We start from the raw sequence: 19454 nt of genomic DNA on the forward strand, positions 1-19454 counted from the left end.
AGGGAAGAAATAATTTAGGCTTAAAACCCTGTAAAATGAATGACTCATTCACCACAGTAGTTCATCTAGGGAACCTGGCTTTATGAACCTGTCAGTGATAGTTCACTGGAGTATTCTGTTAATGTTCCAGCATGTGACTTGGTCAATTGTGTTATTTTCAATTACTGAAGCATTGATTCAGCAATTTTACTTTGATGAAATCCTGTCATGAGTTTATACTCAGCCCTTGGGTTCTTTTATTTTCCCCAGCTTTATTGAAGAATTATTGACAAATATATTTGAAGTGTAAATGTGATGATTTGCTATACACATACATTATGAAATGATTGCCAAGATCAAGATAATTAACACATCCATCACTTCATGTAATTAACTCTTTTGTGTGTGTGTAGCGAGAGAACACTCAAGATTTACTCTCAGCAAATTTCAAATATACAATATCCGATTATTAACTGTAGTCACCATGCTGTACCTAAGATCCTAGAACTTACTCATCTTAAAACTGAAAGTCGGTAGGTACCCTTTGACCTGCATTTCCCCATTTACCCCGCCCCCAGCCTCTGGCAACCACCACTCTACTCTCTGTTTCTATGAAATAGGTTTTTTGTTTTTCTCTTTTAAAGATTCCACATATACAGAATACCATACAGTGTTTGTATTTCTCTATCTGGCTTATTTCACTTAGCATGCTGCCTCCAGGTTCATCCATGTTGTCACAAAAGGCAGGATTTCCATGTCTTGGCTATTGTGAATAATACTGTAATGAACATGGGACTGCAGATATCTCTTCGAAGTACTTATACCATTTCCTGTAAATGTATCCCTAGAAGTGGGATTGCTGAATCACATGGTAGTTCTATTTTTCATTTTTTGAGGAATCTCCGTGCAGTTTTCCATAATGGCTGCACCAATTTACATTCCCACTAACAGTGCACAGGGGTTCCTTTTCCTCCGTGTCCTCGACAACATTTGTTATGTCTTGTCTTTTTGATAATAGCCATTATAACAGATGTGAGGTGATACAGGATTTAAGAAAGCAATCCCACTTACAATAGCATCAAAAACAATGAATACTTAGGAATAAATTTAACCAAGGAGGTGAAAGAACTGTACACTGAAAACTATAAGATGTTGATAAAAGAAATTGACAAAGACACAAATAAGTGGAAAGATATCCTGTTCTTGGATTTGAAGAATTAATATTGTTAAAATGTCCATACTACCCAAAGTGATCTTACAGATTTGATGTAATCCCTATTAAAATTCCAATAGAATTTTTAACAAAAATAGGAAAGAAAACCTATCCAAAAATTCACATGAAACCACAAAAGACCCTGAATAGCCAAAATAATCTGAGAAAGAAGAACAAAGCTGGAGGTACCACATTTGTGATTTCACGGTATATTACAAAGCTATAATAATCAAAACAGTATGATATGGCATAAAAACAAACACATAGTTGAATGGAACAGTTACACAGCCCAGATACAAACACACATGTATATGGTCAGCTTATCTTTGACAAGGGTGCCAAGAACACACAATAGGGAAAGGACAGTTTCTTTAATAAATGGTACTGGGAAAACTGGACAGCCTCATGCAAAAGAATGAAACCCATAATGTACACCACACATAAAAATTAACTCAAAATTAATTGAAGACTTAAGTGTAAGATCTTGAGTTCTTAAGTATATAGTTTAACTGGAATAGTTATATCCAAAAGTACAAGTCATTCTTGAGTCGAGAGCTTCAATTTTAGTATATAGTCACACATAGTTGTTTTTCATTGCTATAATGTAATTTTTCCCTGTGTTACCAATTCTTACCTTTCCAGATCACATTCCCATTTGATTCTGGAGGCCCATGGAAAAGTGTCAGATCGTCTGTTCTTTCTGAGTCTTCCGGGACAAGAGCTGCCTCCATCCTCAGCTCGCTCTGGAAGCTCAAGCTGCTCACCAAAATTCTGCCCTCTGGGCTGCTTCTAGGCCTGTGGGAAACTCCTGCAGATTGGAGAAAGGTGCTCATGGGCCTGTCCTCTGTTTGCAGGTGGTCCCCATGCTTCCCAGGCTGCTGTGTGAGGAGCTGTGCAGCCTCAATCCCATGACCGACAGACTGACCTTCTCCGTGATCTGGATGCTGACTCCAGAGGGCAAGGTAACGACTTACACTCATGTCCATTCCATTCATTGAGGCCCTGTTAAGCCGCCACTGTGTTCCTGGCTCTGGGCTGGAGTCCCGTGGTGGTAGGATGAGGGCCGTATAGGGCCAGCTCCCACAGAGAAGAACATGTGAGAGCTCCTACCTCTGAAAAGCTGTCAGTTCATTTAAAAGGCAAGACTGACCCTAAAAATTAGAAATGAATTACTTGTTTCTTGTCTGTTATCAGTGAATAATAGACATTCTCTTCCTATTATCAGGTGAAGGAAGAGATTGTGTAAGCAAGGTCATGAGGGGGTGGGTGAGTACAGGCGATTGGGTCTAAGTGTGGATTGGCAGTGGCAGGAAAAGCAGCCTGAGCTCAGTGAGGAGAGCAGGCCATTTGCAGGAGGACATTTAGGGGAAAGATGGCAACTTGGGGGAGGTGAGGGGGGATCAAACTATGGGGAGCCTCAAATTCCAGCCACAAGTGAATTGTAGGTGATACGGGTGCTCTGCCATGTCCTGAGAAAGGCGACATTTAGAAATATTAGTGCTGCATTATTGTGCTGAATGACCTGGTGCTTTAAAGGGGAATTAAATTCGCACGCAATAGTCCCATAGTCAAGGCACAAGGTGCTGAAGCCATGGAGGGAGAACAGAGGAGAGAAGGGTGTCAACAGGCATGCCCTAAATAGAGGGAATTAAATGAGACAAATAAATGAAAGATGACTCTAGGAAAAACTAGTCCCCTCCCCAACACAGAAACAACTCTAAACATTCAAAAATAGGGTAATGATTAAGTAATCTATGGTAGTGACTCAGTGGAATGTTATGCTTTACTAAAGCTGTTACGAAGACCGTGTAAGAACATGGGAAATGTTTATGCTGTAAAATTAAATGAAAGTTAAAAAAAAGATATTTAATTATAAAGAGGTTCCAAATAAAGATGGAGGATCAAATACCCACATTTGCTTTCATTCCCTCCCAAAACCTCACTAAAACAACAGTGAAGAGATTTTTTTTAAAGACATAAACCCACAAGGACAAAGAATGGGAGAGGAGACAACGGCAACAAAATTTTGGAAGCTGGGAAGCAGATGGATGAGTGGTAACTGACTTAGCAGTCCTGAGAAAGCTGAATCCTGAGCCAACAACAGAGAAAGCCAAGAAACAACCCACTTTACACAGCAGAACCCCAAAGAAATTCCGAAACTGACAGCACCAGGTAACTGTAAAGTGAGGGAGAAGTGGGTGAAGAGGAGACTAATTCTATTGCTTGAAAGTTTATTTTAAAAGATTGCCCCTCCCATAACTTAAAAGAAGACCAGAAATTTATTCTCTGGACAGGGTAAAGTAAAAGATGTCTGAACGAGGGGACACTAAACACACCTGGTGGTGGTGGTCCCTTAGAGGAGGTTGAGTGAATGCCGGCATACTGAATGTTAAGAATCGCAGCTTTCTTTTCCCAACCACCCCGGAATTCTGGTAGCCAAACCTATACCCTTGAGTCAGGAAATGGGAAAATCCTTCTCTGAGAAATCTGAGTAGTGAAGAAGATTTGAAGATAATAACCTCAAGAGTTTCCAAACCAACAGCCCAGCTGTATCTCCGTACAGTAAAGCTTACAATCGGCTCCACCCACACAAGAGGAGCTTTTTAGGATTTCACTAAAAATCAGCCTTTTAGTATTTCACTTTCATGTATGAAGAGACAATCAAGAGGAAAGCCTCTAACATAATACAGGAAAACCAAAGTAAATGAACAGAAAAAAGGCAACTAGGACAAAACACTATTATACAGGGAAAAGAAACTATCATTTATGTCCTCAGAGAATTGTTTTTAAGAGAAAGCATCTACGTATATCACAAGATCTAGATACTTCAAAAAAGAAATATTCATGGGGGAGAAAAGAGCTCTTAGAAATTAAAACCATGATAGACGAAATGAAGAAGATTCAGACTTCTGGTTGGCAGATAAAGTTGAGGAATTATCCCAGAAAAAGATAGAAAATTATAGGACCACTCCAAGATATCCGACATCTGTTCAATAAATATTCCAGAAATGGAGAACCGGAGGGGAAAGAAGTAATTCAAGTAATGCCCCATTACTGGAGAATGTGACTTGCTGGGTTAAAAGAGTCCACTACCCAGCACTGTGGTGGAGACACATCCTCTCCAAGCCACATCATCATAAAATTTCAGAACACTGAGGACACAGAAAAGAGCCTGCAGGCTTCTATGAGGCGGGAAACAAAGTCAAGTGCAGTAGGTCAAAACTCAAAATAACTTTAGACTTTTCTATCATAACCCTAGAAGCTAAATGATGATGAAGCAAAGCTTTCTAATTTCTGAGGGGCTACGATTTCTATGCTAAAATTCTGTACCCAGCTAAGCTATCAATAAAATGTAAGAGTAGAAGGTCATGCAAGGGCTCAGACATGCAACGTCTCAAAAAAAATGTACTTCTCATATACCTTTTCTGAAGAAGCCACCAGAAGATGTGCCTCACCAAATAAGTAAATAAGGCAGGAGGAAGACATTGGATTCAGGAAACAAATACAGTAGTACCTCGGTTTTCGAACATCTCCGTTGACGAACATTTTGGTTGATAAATGCTGTACATTTTATGGATCTATGGTATCATTAGATAGTAAAATTCATGCTAAATTTGCAGTTTGGGGGGTTGATTTTAAAGGTCTGGAATGGATTAATCCATTTTGCATTACTTTCTATGGGGAAACCGTGCCTCGGTTTTCGAACATTTCAGAACTCGAACGGTCTCCTGGAACGGATTACGTTCGAAAACCAAGGTACCACTGTAAACCAACACAGGAAAGAAGTGAAAGGATCATCTAGATTCCAAATTGGCAGACTTTTCCCATAGAAGACCAAATAGTAAATATTTTCAGCTTTACGGGCCATTTGGTCTCTGTTGCAACTACACAACTCTGCCATCGTAGCAGGAAAGAAGGCAGCACGTAAATTAATGAGCATGGCTCTGTTTCAGTAAAACTTTAAAAACAGGTGGCAGGCTGGATGTGACCCACAGGCCATAATTTACTGGCACCTGACCTAGGTGGTGGTGAAGAAAGTCTTAGAGTACGAGCTCTACACTGTGTAGAAGACCACTGGTCCAGATTGGAGCAGGTCAGAAAGCTCTAGGAGAGATGTCTTTGAGAAAATGAAATAGTTAAAATATCTGTGGGTCTGAACTTCTTGAAAGATGATTTAGACTGGCAGTTACCAAACTTGGGACCTGTTACACTAAAAAATGATTGAGGACCTCAAAGAACTTTTGTTCACGTGGATTCACTGCTTACAATATTAGAAATTAAACTGATTAAATTATAGACATTTACATATTTTAATTAAAATAATAGTAATATAACTCATATGTTAACATAAATAACATCTTATGGAAAATAACTATATTTTCTAAAACAAAATTAGCAGAAGCTTGTTTTACTTTTTTGTAAATCTCACATCTGTCTTAGAGAAAACATTAAACTGAGCTCTCATGTGCTTCTATATTCACTCTGTTGGGATAAGTTCTTTTGGTTGAGGTATGTGAAGAAAATCTGGCTTCAGACATACGTAATCAGAAAAGAAAGAAGTGTTTTAATAGCTCTTTCAGATCATTGTGGGTATTCATCTTTGTGCAACACCAGAATCTGACAGTACTTTCTTACAAGGTAATTGCAGTCTAGTATCTGAAACCGTATCTGCTATGGGCTGAATGGTGCCTCCCCTTGCCCCAAATTTATGTGTTGAAGCTCTAATACGCAGTGTGACTATATTTAGAGGTAGGGCCTTTAAGGAGATAATTAAGGTTAAATGAGGTCATGAGGGTGGGGCCCTGATCTGATAGGATCAGTATCCTTGTAAGAGACCAGAGAGCTTGCTCTCTCTCTCTTCCTGGCATGTGAGGACACAGTGAGAAGATGACTATCTACAAGCCAGAAAGAGCTCTCACCCGGAGCAGAATTGGCTGGCACCTTGATCTTGGACTTCCCAGCCTCCAAAAATGTAAGACATAAATGGCTATTGTTTAAGCCACCCAATCTGTGGTATGTTATGGCAGACCTAGCAGACTAATACAATATTAGTTGAACTTTTCTTACTGAGTTACAATAAAATCTGTTGTCTGTCTTACACTTTGAATGGCTTTTTTACCAACGCATGATTTTTTATCATGTATTTAGAAATTTAGATCATTTAGAAAATATGGGCTTATTATGCTTGCTGATCTTCTATATGTAGGCACATTTCATTATATGGTATCAAGAAAGCACATTTGTTAATATCACCACGGATCTTAGTCTACGGATCAAGTCTAAGTATTAGGAAATACTGACACATGTATTATATGTCAAATACAAGGTTTCCAAAATTCTGATTTTTGTGAAAGCTCGTATTTTATCATTGGCAATAAAAAATGTCCGTTGTTTTCCTTGAAGTGCCAAATAACGATAGTTTGTGTGTCAATTGTTCCTTCAAGTAAAATGGTGTTCTGTAAAAAGAGCAAGTCAGTTCAGCTCACAACTCAAAGTCATATAAATGCTTTTCCTCAAGATAACCATCATACCTCAGCATGCGGCATAAGTGAAAAAAACAAGTACTCAGGTTAATAACGTTTACTGCTTCATCAAAAACATTCTTAGGTGCACTAGCTTTTTTCTCCCGCTAGTGAGGTGGTGGAGTACCCTGACCACTGGTACCCTTTGTTGCCATTGCCGTGTTTATGCCAAGGCAGCAGCAATGATCCCTGCCTGTGCTTTTCTATCATCAGTGTCAATGTCAGCACATGGCAACGGGCAAATAATGCTTAAGTGTTATTATGAAAATAGTTTTGACCTCATGGATCCCTGAAAGGGTCTCAAGGGTCCACAGACCGTACATCGAGATAGTTGGAAAGTTTGGGGTGGATTCATGTACATAGTATACAGAAAAACCAAGCAAATTAAAACAAGACAGTTGTTCATTCCAGTGAAAATAGAAGTTGTGTAGGAAAGAAAAGTAACATTTAATATTTACATAACCATAATAGCTAATTCTGATAGTTTATGACGTAACTTTCTTGGGAGGACGAGGGCCTGGAACAGTTATGTGGGTTTGGTTGGGGGAAGGGAGTGTATGTAGAAAGAAAAATAAATTCTCTTCTTCTATAGTGAAGTTTGTGACTAATGCCTAAAACTGAAAAATCAAGAAGTAGCACTCAAGCAGGTTATATAGAAATATGAAAGTAATACCAAAATACCCTGATCTGCCAAAACAGGTGACAGTGATGACCTTGTGGGAGGGACACAGCGCTGCTGTTTTTCATAACAAGCCTTTAACACCATTTGACTGAGCTATTGATACTTTAATTTTTAAAATTTTTATTTTGAAATATTTTACACATACATGAAAGTAAAGAACATAGCACGATACACCCACCATCCCTGTCTCCCAGATTCAACTACTATCAACACTTGTTTTCTTTGCTAACGTATTTCAAAATAAACCACAGACGTCATGTCATGTCACTCATACATTATTTTGATATGTGACTCTAAAAAATTCAGCCATTTTCTTACATAACCACGATGCCATTAGCACACCTAAGAGTAATATGGATGCCTTCGTGTCATATCCAGAATCCAGTCTGTAATTACATTTCCCAGATTATCTCTAATTGATTTGTCTGAACTGGAATCAAAACAAGTTACTCACATTACGTTTGGTTTTTACGACTCCTATATATGTGATTATAAGTTCCTTTCTAAAAGTCAAGAAGCAAACATGATCTGAAGTACAAAGAAGGAATTGTGAAGACAGTATGCCAGCAATCATATTTTGGTGGGGGTGGGAACATGCATGGGGAAAAACTGAATGGAAAAAGACCAGAAGGAAATAAAATAGAATGCCAATATTTGGTTGTATTTGGGTAGTAAGACTCTGAGTAATTGTTTCTACTTTTTGTATTTTCTGTTTTTTGAAAACGTATTACTTTTATATTTTTATAAATGCTTATTTTTGCGAAAATTTAAGTAGAAAAGCCCAGAGAAGAAAACTGACTTGAGTCAACAGAAAAGAACTTTGAATCTGAATTATGCCTGCCAGCGTCAAACCCAAGGAATAAAAAGCTGCCTGATCTAATGAGCTTCTAAAATATGAGATTTCATAAAAGAAGCACTAGAAAGAGGCACTCTGAAAACTCAATTGGTCTTTTGCGTTTCTGTTGGAGGCAGTGTTAAGTAGCCCAGCTTTCTGGCACGAGGGGACTGCAGAGCAGGTGTGAAGCAAGCACAGGGTCCAGGAGGGATGCTGGGCCTCCATCAAACTCAGCCAAAGCGGAAGTGCAAGGATTTGGACTAAGACCAGCTGAGGAGCCACTAACCACATTCCTTGCACTGGGCTCCTCCAAGCACCACCGTAAGGACCAAGAGAGCACATGAGGGTGGACCTGGTCGGTTAGTCCTGGGATATAGTGACAAGACGTCTCCCACAGACGGTGCATGAAATAGGAATGGGCTGTTGGGGGGAGGGGACAGGTGGGAGAGTCAGGGAGCCAGCGTAGGACAATGAGGAGGGAGGTGGCCCTGCAGCAAGAACCCGAGTGAATGAGGACGAGGTGGCCGAAGCTTGCACCTGGGTCTGTATGTAGTGGGGGCGTCTTGTGGTTGGTTGTAAGCCTTGGGCTTAGAAGGAGCCAGAGCAGGGCCAGCCGCATCACACCACGTCTACGGCAACATGGCTGCCAGTCTCTCCTGGAGCTGAAGTGGAGAAAGGTTTGCGTTTTTCCTTAGTCTGCATGATTGTCTTATTTTCTGGACCAGGTATGATCAGCTATAGGAAGGCTATTGCAACTTTTTAAACACCCACTAGATTTTTTTAACATCCACTAGAAAATCTTGGTCACATATGCTTTCCTTAAGCCAGTGCCCAGATTTTTAGATCTGTAAACTCTGAAGGATCCCTTTTGGCATTTTTCTCCCATATTTGTGGTAAGAGCATTGTTCTCTGATCTGGATATTTGTGACTCTATATTGTGACAAGGGAAAACAGACCCAACTAAATCTTGGAAGATCCAGCTCTGGTACCAGGAAATCCACTGTGACCGAGTCAGGCCAGTGAGCTCACTGTCTCCTGACCACCACTGGCACTTCTGCCTCACGTGGCACTAAGGTCGGGCAAAACAGAGACCATGTCCGTGTGCCCCACCCATCAGAGGCGTCATAAGGTGAAGTCATTTTGTAAAAACACCAATCTTACACTTTGAAGAAGGTCAAAGCAATGAATCTGACTTGATAACTAAGTCCTTAGACCTCAGAACCATCGTATCTCAGGGTCAAAGGTCAGAATAATAAAAGAAGCGTCTCACGATTACAGTAGCTACTCATAGCTTGCCCCGCAGTAGCCCTGCCACATGCTGTCTGGCTCAGAAAGCCATCGTGTACTTCAGGAGTTGCCCATTTCAGTGTCAATCAATGACAGCCTCATTTCTGCCACGTACACAGGCCAAAAACCCTGGGGTCATTATTGACCTTGGTCCCACCCCTCACATCCAGTCCACCAGCAAGTCGCCCCAGTTTTGCCTTCTCACTGCCTCCAGAATCTGCCCCCCGCCTTCCCACCCTCAGCACCGTCACCTGGGACCAAGCTGCCATCCCCACCTGGACTACACTGGTGTCCTAGCTTCTACTTCTGCCCCACGTCATCTTCTCTCTACGCAGCAGTCAGCGATCCTTCCAAATCAGCAATTAGGTCTTGTTGCTCCGTTTTTAAAACTCCCCAGTCTCATTCAGAAAAGAATCTGAAAAGTCTTCACGATGGGATTTGTTTTCTGTTCTTGTCTCCCTGTCTTCCCCGCTAGAAATGCATGGACTACAGAGTCTGCTTGGGACTAGCGTCTCTTCTCATTTCCCGGAACAGCTTTGCTTTGGGAAAAGCTGACTTTTGCTGTGTAATGGAGCTCTCCCCTCTAGCAGCGCCCCACCCCGCCTTCCATGACCAAACTTCGGTGGAGGCCACACTTTCCTAACCGCCATCCTTCCTTGTAGCTCTAGGAGAACCTTTCCAGTCCCAGCCTAACAAACCCCATTTTGAACGTTGGACATTGCAGGAGAACTATGGCATGTCCCAGTTCAGGCTCTTTAGCCGGACCTTCAGTGCTACTTAGCAGTCGTTTTATTTATTGTAAATGTATCGTTCAAACCTTTATTTTTGGCCCCAGGCTCAACTTTGCCTTCCACTCCTCTTTCCTTCAAGACCCATGACTCCCCCCAGGAGACTTTCAGGTCTGCTTGGAAACCAGAGAGACCAGCCAGCGTGATCTGCTGAAGTCCCCCCTCAGATCAGAATGCCCCTCCGCCTTGCCTCATCCTTTCGCCTCCCTTCACGCAGTGAAACATCTCCATTTCCAGCCTGGGTTGAAGCCCTGTCTTCTCCAATTGAGTGGCGTCAGCCCCCTCCGCAGCCACTCAGACTCTCAGTCTCTGTCTAGCCTGCCTCACTTTGTCACATCCCAGCAGTGCCACGTGTCTCTGGTTGATTGTCTCTCTTCTGTCACCACAGTCACAGACACACTTCTCTAGAATACTTGGGGGAAATTGTTCATGGCCTCTCCATTCTATTTTTCTAGATGACTTTCTAGAAGCCGAATCTGCTCCTATCACAGTTTCTCAACATCCTTGTACGGGTTATGATCAGCCACAAAAGTCCAATCTCCAGAGCATGACATGCAAAGACCTCCACAGAAGGGCCACACACCCTCTAGTCTCCCCTCAGCCTCTACTCCTGCCACTGAAGAGTCTGTTTGGCCCAATATGGAATTGTCACACCTCTGAGACTTTGCATATGTTTTTCCCTCTTCCTGGGTGCCCTTCCCTTCATCTCTACCGGTATGAATCCTGTTTTGAGATCCAGCTAATAGCCACTTCCTCCATGAAACTCTTATTCTTTGTTCATTCATTTAGTAAGTAGTCATTGAATATTTGCTTTGCTCAGACACTATACAAGGTGTTGAAGTTATAGGAATTAAATATGCACCAAAATAGAAACAATATCTAGTTATTTCCTGATGGTGGATTTATAGATTTTTCTCTTCTCCTTTTCCCACCTGTATCTAAGTTTTCTGCAAAGCGTGCATATTACCATTGTAGTAAGACAAAAATAAGCATTTTGAGATTTTTTCCCCTGTTTTTTTAATAAAGAGATGAAAGATATTGGAGTGTGTTTGTAGGCTGTGTGGGAAGGTGAATAGAAAAGATGTTGAGGATGAGGAAAGAAGGAACAGGTTTTTGGAGCCAGGTCATGAAGGAAGTAGGAGGCTCAGGGCTGTGACCCCAGGTGGGGGATTAGCGCCCAGTAGGAGCGTGAGGACAGCCAGCTCTCCCAGCCACAAGCAAGTGACGAATGGGAGTCTAGGGAAGGAGCAGGGTGGACTGCCTGAGGAGGTGCTCAGACGGGAGGACCCCGCCCGCCCTCAGAATCCATTTGCCCACCTCTCCACCCCTGCAGCACCTGCCATCTGCACTTGGAAGCCATTGTACACAGGTCTGTCGTCCTCCTAGATCTGAGCATCCTTGTAAGCAGAGCCCACTCTTGACTTTTCATCTCCCCTACACACACGCGTGTGCACACACACCCCACAGTGCTACAGTGTCATGTACCCAGAACAATGCCCACAAATGATTTCATGAAATGAATCGCATGTCTGTTTTCACAGTTTTCTGTTTATTTGGTCTGCTCAGTTAGATGACGTTCCCCTTGGTACGCATTTTTGTCTGCAGCAGCATTCTCGGCGTTCCTGAGGTGTCCTGGAAGTTGAGAAGGGCCATACATGTCTCACGCCAAGAAGGTGGCTGCCTGCTTCCTCGTGGCGACCGCCACACCCGCTGCCATGGAAATCCTGTGAAACTTGAAAAATAAAGTAGTGTGCTCACCGGGGTCATCGTGGTGACTGAAGTAAACTCACAGGGCCGCTCATGCATAGTCTTGTGTAACTTGGGCCTTAGTTAATGGTAAAGAAATGCCCTGTGGGGTTTTCTGTCACTCTCAGACACTGAAGTGGAAATCTTGCCCAAGCAGCTCCCCAGTGAGAGACAATAGCTTCAAAGGCTGATTCTAAGAATAATAGAAAAGTTCCCAGAATATCCATCTGAGTCCTTAGCAGAGGCGAGACACAATTGTTTTATTTCAGGCCTGTAAAGACCACCTGGGACCAGAGGAGTCTTTGGAAGAACTTGGCAGTGTTCTTGTTCCCGTGTCCCAGTTTGCTAATGAAAGCACCAGGCAATTCTAGGTTTATCTAAGGTCACTTCAAGGTAACCGCAGACTAAATCCTGAGCACAGATTTTGCTGTGAATCCTTAGAACTCAAATAAGAATTCAAAGTAAAATATTTTCAAGAACACATCAAAATTACAACTAAACTACAGAACAACCATCATTGAGAATCGCCTGAAGTCTAGTTGAACGGAAGTCCTATAGTAAAGGACATATAGAAGACGCCACCTTGAAACTAGAATTAATAGCTGTCGTTACCACAGTGGACAAGACATGATGGATGGCTCCCAAGATCCAGCAGTGAGCTTCTCTAGAAGTGATGCATTGGAAAAAAAAAACCCCAACTTAATGTTAGTTTGGACGTTGAACGATTTATCAAGACCCATGGATCATCACCGCTGTTATGGACGACTTCACTCTGTGATGGAAATGATATGGAACTCAGAAATTTCTACCCCAAAATAAAGAATGTTTATTTAAATAAAAAATTTTTTTAAAAAAGTGAAAAAAGACATTTAATCATATAAGACTGTCATGCAAAGAGTACAAATTTTTTAATCAGCTTTTCTCCTGCATTTCGGTGTTATTAATAGTGGATTTGATTTAAATCTAAGAACTTGGGCCCTAAGGTTTGTAAACAACGTAACAGGTCACTGTGCTGGGTGTCTGTTTTAAAGAGCTGGCTTAGGTTGAAAGACGGGCTGAAGTAAGCTCGCTGGCCTGAGAAATCTGATTTTGTGTTGTGTGGGTCTATCTGAATCCATCCTCAGAAGACTTTCTCCGTGGCTCCTGCTACCTCCAGCTTCCTTCTCCCTGAGGCCTCCCAGCCTTTCCACCACCTTTCAACATGCCTCCTACCCCTCCCCACCCTCATGCAACTGTCTGGTAAAGGGAACACTTTTCAAGGACTGCTCAGGCTTGGCCCCCTCATCTACCGTCATAGGAAAGGAATTCTTATCTCCTAACCACATCTGAGCCTCAGGCTCTTCTCCCAATCCTTCCATGTCCTACAGTTTGCAAGGCAAACACTTGAGGAAGTTTCCTCACTTCCTTCCTTTTATGCTCAGAAGTTTAGACAGTTGCCTCCAGGTCAAGATGGGAAGGGGCCTGATTCTAGTTGGGATCAGCAAGATGGTAGGTGACCTGAGAGGTAGAAGAGTGCACAGTTTATTCAGGCTTTTTTTTTTTCTATACAAATCTTCCCCAAAATTCTAGCACATAAACTAAAACAGGCTGGCAGACGTGCGGCTCGGACCCGTGCCTCCTTAGTGCACTTGGCAGAGGTCTCTCGTGTATCTGGTGTGGCCTCAGAGCCTCTCTGTACAGTAGGAGAGGACACAACTAGATCCAAGTGCAGTGAGTGGCTGACGGGTCTGCCATCTTGTTATTTACTCTTTAGTCTTACCATGGTCTTCTCTAGCCTTCTTTCAGAAGTGACCTGTGCCCCACTCAGTCACCGGGGCCCAGTGCCAGGAGTGGGCCTCGCAGAGGGAATCCCTGCCCACTCCTCAGCCAGCCGCGACCCCTCTGCTTCTGCCCCCTGCAGTCACCAGTCACCAGGGCCTTCCTCTCACAGGCCCGTGCCCCCTCCACCCCCCCGCCAGCTTCAAGCCCTGTCTCCTCTGGCTCAGTCCCTTTTCAGACATGTTGTTCATGGCACCTTTGGCTTCTGTCACTGCTGTGTCCTGCCCCCCCCCCCCCATGACGACTGCCTTGTGTTGCAAGTTGTAAGAAGCAGCAGAAATATGCCCCACCCCTGGCCACCCCAAACAGCCTGGTTTTATTCCATTCAGGAAAATATTTCTTCCTGATATGCTTGTGAACCAAGTCCTTGGCATCCAGTAGCCCTGAGTGGCTGTACAAGTAATTTTGCATCTACTTATTTAAAATTACTGATGACCCCATTAGCAGTTTTTTGAACCAGAGATTTCTTAATGAAGCACTGACATTTTGTAGACAGTAAGTTTGAAAATATATTTGAATGGAATTGAACAGTTTTCAAACGATACGTTACCCTCACAACTTTGTATCTATAAAACATTGGAAGTTGACATACATTTTGAGGCATATTTCATTTTCTTTACTTCACCACCCATCTCGGTCTGTTATGTGACCTTTAGCTAAAATAGAGCAAAAGGAACACTAGATTTTGAGTCTTTCGTCTACACACATGGATCTGATCCTGGCTGCCACTTACAAGTTTGTGTGACTTTTCACAAATCCCTGGCATGTTTTCTCTGTGTGTTAGACTGCAAAGGGCAGTGAGTGTGGGAAACAAGGCCAGATCCTCTCGAGTGTTGTTCACAAGAGTGGTATTTCCCATCCTACCTGGTTCCAGGAAGTAGGCATCGATGGTCTGCTCCTTTGTAGCCAGGTTCTTTTTCCTAGTCATGTGCCCTCAGTGGGCGTTGGCACAGTATTAACCTGCCATTCTTAACAGCGGTGTCCCAGAGTGTCTGCAGGAAACGTGCCACCTGCAGAAAGGGAGTGACCCAAATCCTGTGATTAAGCAAAGGAAAGAGGATGGACACGATCTCTTTGATGGGTTTTGTTTATAAAGCTTCTCATGGCTGTTTTACTTTTTCCATGAAAAACTCTTTGTTCTTTTGTCTTCTGCCACCGACCCTGGTTATGGATGGGGCGTTGATGTGAATACAGTTTCCAAACTGGAAATTAATGAGGTGTTCCATCCAGAGGACGTCCTCTTCCCATACTGGAAGGCACGCTGCCCCCGGGAACCCCACTCCTGGGCCCGCTCTTCCTGCTGCCCTGCCCTGTGGGAGGCTGCCGTGGGCATCCGTGCGCCTCCGCTGCCTCCCGCAAAGCACTTTCACACTCGTTTTCCTGGCCTAAGAATATGGTTAGTCACGTGTCCGGTTGGTCCCAGAATCACTGGATCGTGTTAAAGCAGGTTCTGCTGCCTGAGGCCACTGTCACTGGGCCAGGAAGTTCTAGGTGGCTCTTCAGAACTTGCACTTGAGCACTTTGTATGTTCAAATAGAAGGTTGGTACAAGCTTTCTGGAGTGGAGGGCAACAGAGGAAACTTCTCATCGGTCTCAGGTCTGGTGGTGGTCGTGTGTGTTGTTCAGATGCTGATAAGGAAACAAGCTAAAGGAGCAGAGGTGCCCGTTAGGCAAAAAGTGGCTTAAACTGAGTGCAGCCAGCGAGTGTTACCAGCGAGCTTTGATGAGGAGTAGTAGATTTCTGATTTTGCCGAGGTACAGAGAATGCATTTTAAGAACTCCTGGGGATGGAAAGTGGCCCCTGGTCAGGGCTCAGCACTGCAATGGGAGGCCAGTCCAGAGGGAACGACAAAGCTGTTTGCAGCCAGGGTACATGGACTGGGGGCTGGCAGGGTGTCTAGGAACTCCCGTGGAACTTACTGCAAAATTTTGTGCATGAATATTTCAGGGGAAACAATTTGGAGCTTTTCTTAGATTTTTAAAGTGGTTCTTAACCCAGCAGTGTCGTACAGGTCTCCCGCCCTGGGCGTGGTGGTTTCCAGTGTAAATGTGCGGTGGTTTCCTGCTCCGCTGGGAAAAGACCCCAGGAGGCCAGACGTCCTGTGACCTGGATGCCTGAGGCAATCTGTGGGGCTACTTGTAAAGCGTGTGAAAGAGAGGAGTGGAAACGAAAGTTTTCCTGAGCACGCTAAAGAGACTGTCTCACAAAATGTGGGTCCACAGAAGGAGGAGGATTGACTGGGTTTGGAAGGAAGTGGCGAAAAGGAAACAAGCTGAAACTCCAGGGGAAAACTTTGTGACCACAAGAATGAATAGGTCATGGCCCTGTCATTCTAGAGGAGGTTGGAATAACTCCATTAGCGAGGAGTTTTCAGGAAATGTGGGTGTGATAGAAGGACAAGAATGGGCGGAGCCTGGAGGGGGCTCTTCTGGAGACCAGTGCGTGCAGCCTCCCCGCTGGGACTGTTGGAGGGTACCTGGGACTGAGTGTACAGTTCCTTTTGCATTCAGCGCACGCACTCTCACGCCTCCTGGGAGCCAAATTTAGGACCCACTTGCCACAGCAGAAGAGTCAGGAGCAGGATATTTGAGTTGTTTGTATTTTTGGAGAGAAGTGGTTCTTGGCATAATCCAGAAAGTATCATTTGAGGATTTTTATTTTTAAGAAAAATTAAAGTCTGATATTACAGATTCAAGACTCTTTATAATAAGGCTCGTTGCACTGAATCAAAGAGAAATGTGAGTAGTTGCTACCCTTCTCTTCCTGTGCATCACGGCTGCCATTTTGAGAGTATTGGTTCTTCCTCCGAGGGAAGGTGGGGGGATCAGAAGCATCTGTAGCCATTTAGGGTAGCTCTTCCTCAGAGGCCTTATGATGTGGACACTCCTCTGTGCTGGGCTCCCTCCTTCCCCACTGGGAACACCTGTGTGTCCTTCAGGTGCCTTTTGGGGGAAGCATTCTCTCCGAGGCGGGAACAGAATGGTTTGGCTGGTAGAAGGGAGGGCGGTGAGGGGTGCTGTTTGTAAGCCCAGGCTGAAAGGCCCCCAGTGAGTGGTGCTCCCTCCCTTCCCCGGAGCCATTTCTGTCATTCAGCACCTGGTGTTTCCTTGCTCATGAATCACATTTCCCATCGCATTGATCTCAGAGCTTTTCCACGTTCCTCATGCCCTTGCACCTCAGCACCCCCTCTTTCTTTGCCTTATCGTTGACTCCATAGTTTGGGACTATTGGATATGAGTGCTCTCAAGTTACCTCTTCTTGCCCTCAAGACCGCCGTTCTCAGCTCCCCTGTTCTCCTGCCTTCCCCCCGGTCCCTGCTCCTCTCTCATGGATGAGTCGCCTCCCGGGGTCCCTTGGCCCAGGATCCCTTCATTCTCTCGCATCTTCAGTCTTTGTTTTACACCACTCCTTCCCTTACCCTACAAACAACACCCCTGTCCTGCCATTCTGGCAGATCAGCCACACATCACCCCCACAGCTGGCCATCCACCTGTCCTTCACCCAGGATTTCCCAGACTTTTCACATATGGCACACACAGAAGTTGTTGCTGTTCGAGGGGCGCAGGAGGTGTGTGCGCGAGGCCGGCAGAGGGCAGAGCCCTGGCAGTGTCTCTGTAGTCCGTCCGCAGCACGTGCCTGCGGTCTTTAAAGTTTGACTCCACCCACCCTGCGCCATGTTTCCCCCCTTAAATGGCCTTCCTACAGGTCACCAGCAAGCAGCTGCTAAATTCAAGGACTTGTGCTTTGTTTCATCCTCGTGGACACCCTGGTGGCATTTGACAGACTCGTGGTTAAGAGCTGGGACTCGGGCTGGACGGCCTGGTTCAGTTCCTGTCTTTACCGCCCTCTAGCAGGTTACTTAATGTGTCTGTGCCTTAGTTTCCTCATTTGCAGAATGGGGATAAGAAAATGCCTGCCTCACAGGGTTGCTATCTGATTAAACAGTTCCTATATGGCAAGTATAGAAACACTGCCTGCCCCAGCGCGAGTGCTATGTGTCTGTTGTTGGTTTTGAGTACTCCTTTCTTAAAACCCTTTTCTCCTGCTTTCCCTAACATTGGGAGCTCCGGGGTTTTTTCCTGTCTCTTTGAGCTCTCTTGCTTTTTTTGTTTTCATCCTCCAGCTTAGGAGGTGGTAGAGAATGCAGCCTCAACTCTCTCCTTCCTCCCTCCTCCTCTCTCTCTCTCACTTCCCCCTCCCTCCCTTCCTCTCTCTTTCTCTTCCCTCTACCTTCCTCTCTCTCTCTCTCTCTCTCTCTCTCTCTCTCCCCCCCCTTCCTTCCTCCCACCCTCCTTCTGGTTGAGGCCAGCTCCCTACCTCCAGACCAGTCATCACCCCTGGCCCCAGAGCCACACCCCAAGTGCTGCTACATAGCCCCATCCAGATCTCCTTCCGGTACTTCAGACTCAGGAGTCCCCCAAATATTTTAATGATTATTTTATTGTTTTAAAAGTGAAAAATGCTCATTATAGAAAATACAGACAAATTCAAAGGATAAAATACAAATCGGTGGCAACTCCACCCCTCAGCGAGCACCACCGCTCAACTTGGGTGTATCTGCCTTGAGCCCAGTGGGTCTCTGCCTGGGCTGAGTTTCCCCAGGGGACGTTGGGCAATGTCTGGAGACAGTTTGGGTTGTCAACTCGGGGCTGCGGAGAGGGGTTACTGGCATCTAGCGGGTAGAGATCAAGGATACTGCCAGACACTTTACAGGGCACAGGACAGCCCCCACAACAAAGAATTAGTCAGCCCAATAGTGCTGAGGTTGAGAAAGCCTGTGCTGGAGCTTTTTTCTACATAAATGCCCCAAATAGGACAAGTTGGCATTGGCTTTCTCTTTCTACGTCATCCTGCTTCTCCACCTGTGTTCTGTTTCTGTCAGTGGCCCCACCTTCCCCTCACCCCACATCTGCCCCATTACCAAGCCCACAGATTCCCCATCTGTCACCTCTTTGGCATCTATGTGTTCTCTCTCCCAGATCTGACGCTGATGACCACTCACCCAAACGAATGAAAAAGTCTCCAGCAGGCCCTTCACCTGAGCTCCCCTGCTTGGCCGGCCTGTGCCCCCCTTATGCCTGGAGACCTCCCCTCCATGCCTGTTAAGTCTGAGCTTCCCGAGGGCAGCAGCTTCCACATTGGTGCCCCGTCAGAATCTGACACCATTCTGAGCGAGAAGTGTCTGCAGAATATGTATGGACGGATGGTCCCATGTAAGAAAAACCTGAAAACACTTCTCCTCACGATGTATCCCTCTTTGCAGATCCTCAATGAGTGGTTTGGCCGGACCATCATCCACTCTTGCACCAAGCTGAGCTACGACCATGCACAGAGCATGATTGAAAGCCCGACTAGGACAGTCCCCGAGACTGAGCTGCCCCCCATCGCCCCGGAGCACACCAGTGACGAGGTGCACCAGGCTGTCTTGAATCTCCACAGAATTGCACAGGAGTTACGCAAACAGCGGTTTTTGGATGGCGCACTGCGTTTGGATCAGGTCAGTTCCTTCCTTGTTTCAGTGCAACCAACAAATTTGACTTGTGCCTACACCGCATGTGCATGAGATTCAGCGTGGCTGTCTCG

At 44.7% G+C, this 19454-nt stretch overlaps 1 protein-coding gene across 3 annotated transcripts in view; it reads left to right on the forward strand.

Moving 5' to 3' along the window:
- DIS3L2 (DIS3 like 3'-5' exoribonuclease 2) overlaps positions 1–19454 on the forward strand; it is a 296388-nt gene that overhangs the window by 206948 nt on the left and 69986 nt on the right. For all 3 annotated transcript variants that reach the window (XM_074314980.1, XM_074314986.1, XM_074314989.1), the window contains exons 12-13: positions 2047–2154; positions 19135–19368. In XM_074314980.1, coding sequence (XP_074171081.1) covers positions 2047–2154; positions 19135–19368 — 342 coding nt within the window. The remainder of the gene's footprint in view (positions 1–2046; positions 2155–19134; positions 19369–19454) is intronic.

Source organism: Rhinolophus sinicus, linkage group LG01 (genome assembly GCF_036562045.2).
Source record: "Rhinolophus sinicus isolate RSC01 linkage group LG01, ASM3656204v1, whole genome shotgun sequence".
Lineage (NCBI taxonomy): Eukaryota > Metazoa > Chordata > Mammalia > Chiroptera > Rhinolophidae > Rhinolophus > Rhinolophus sinicus.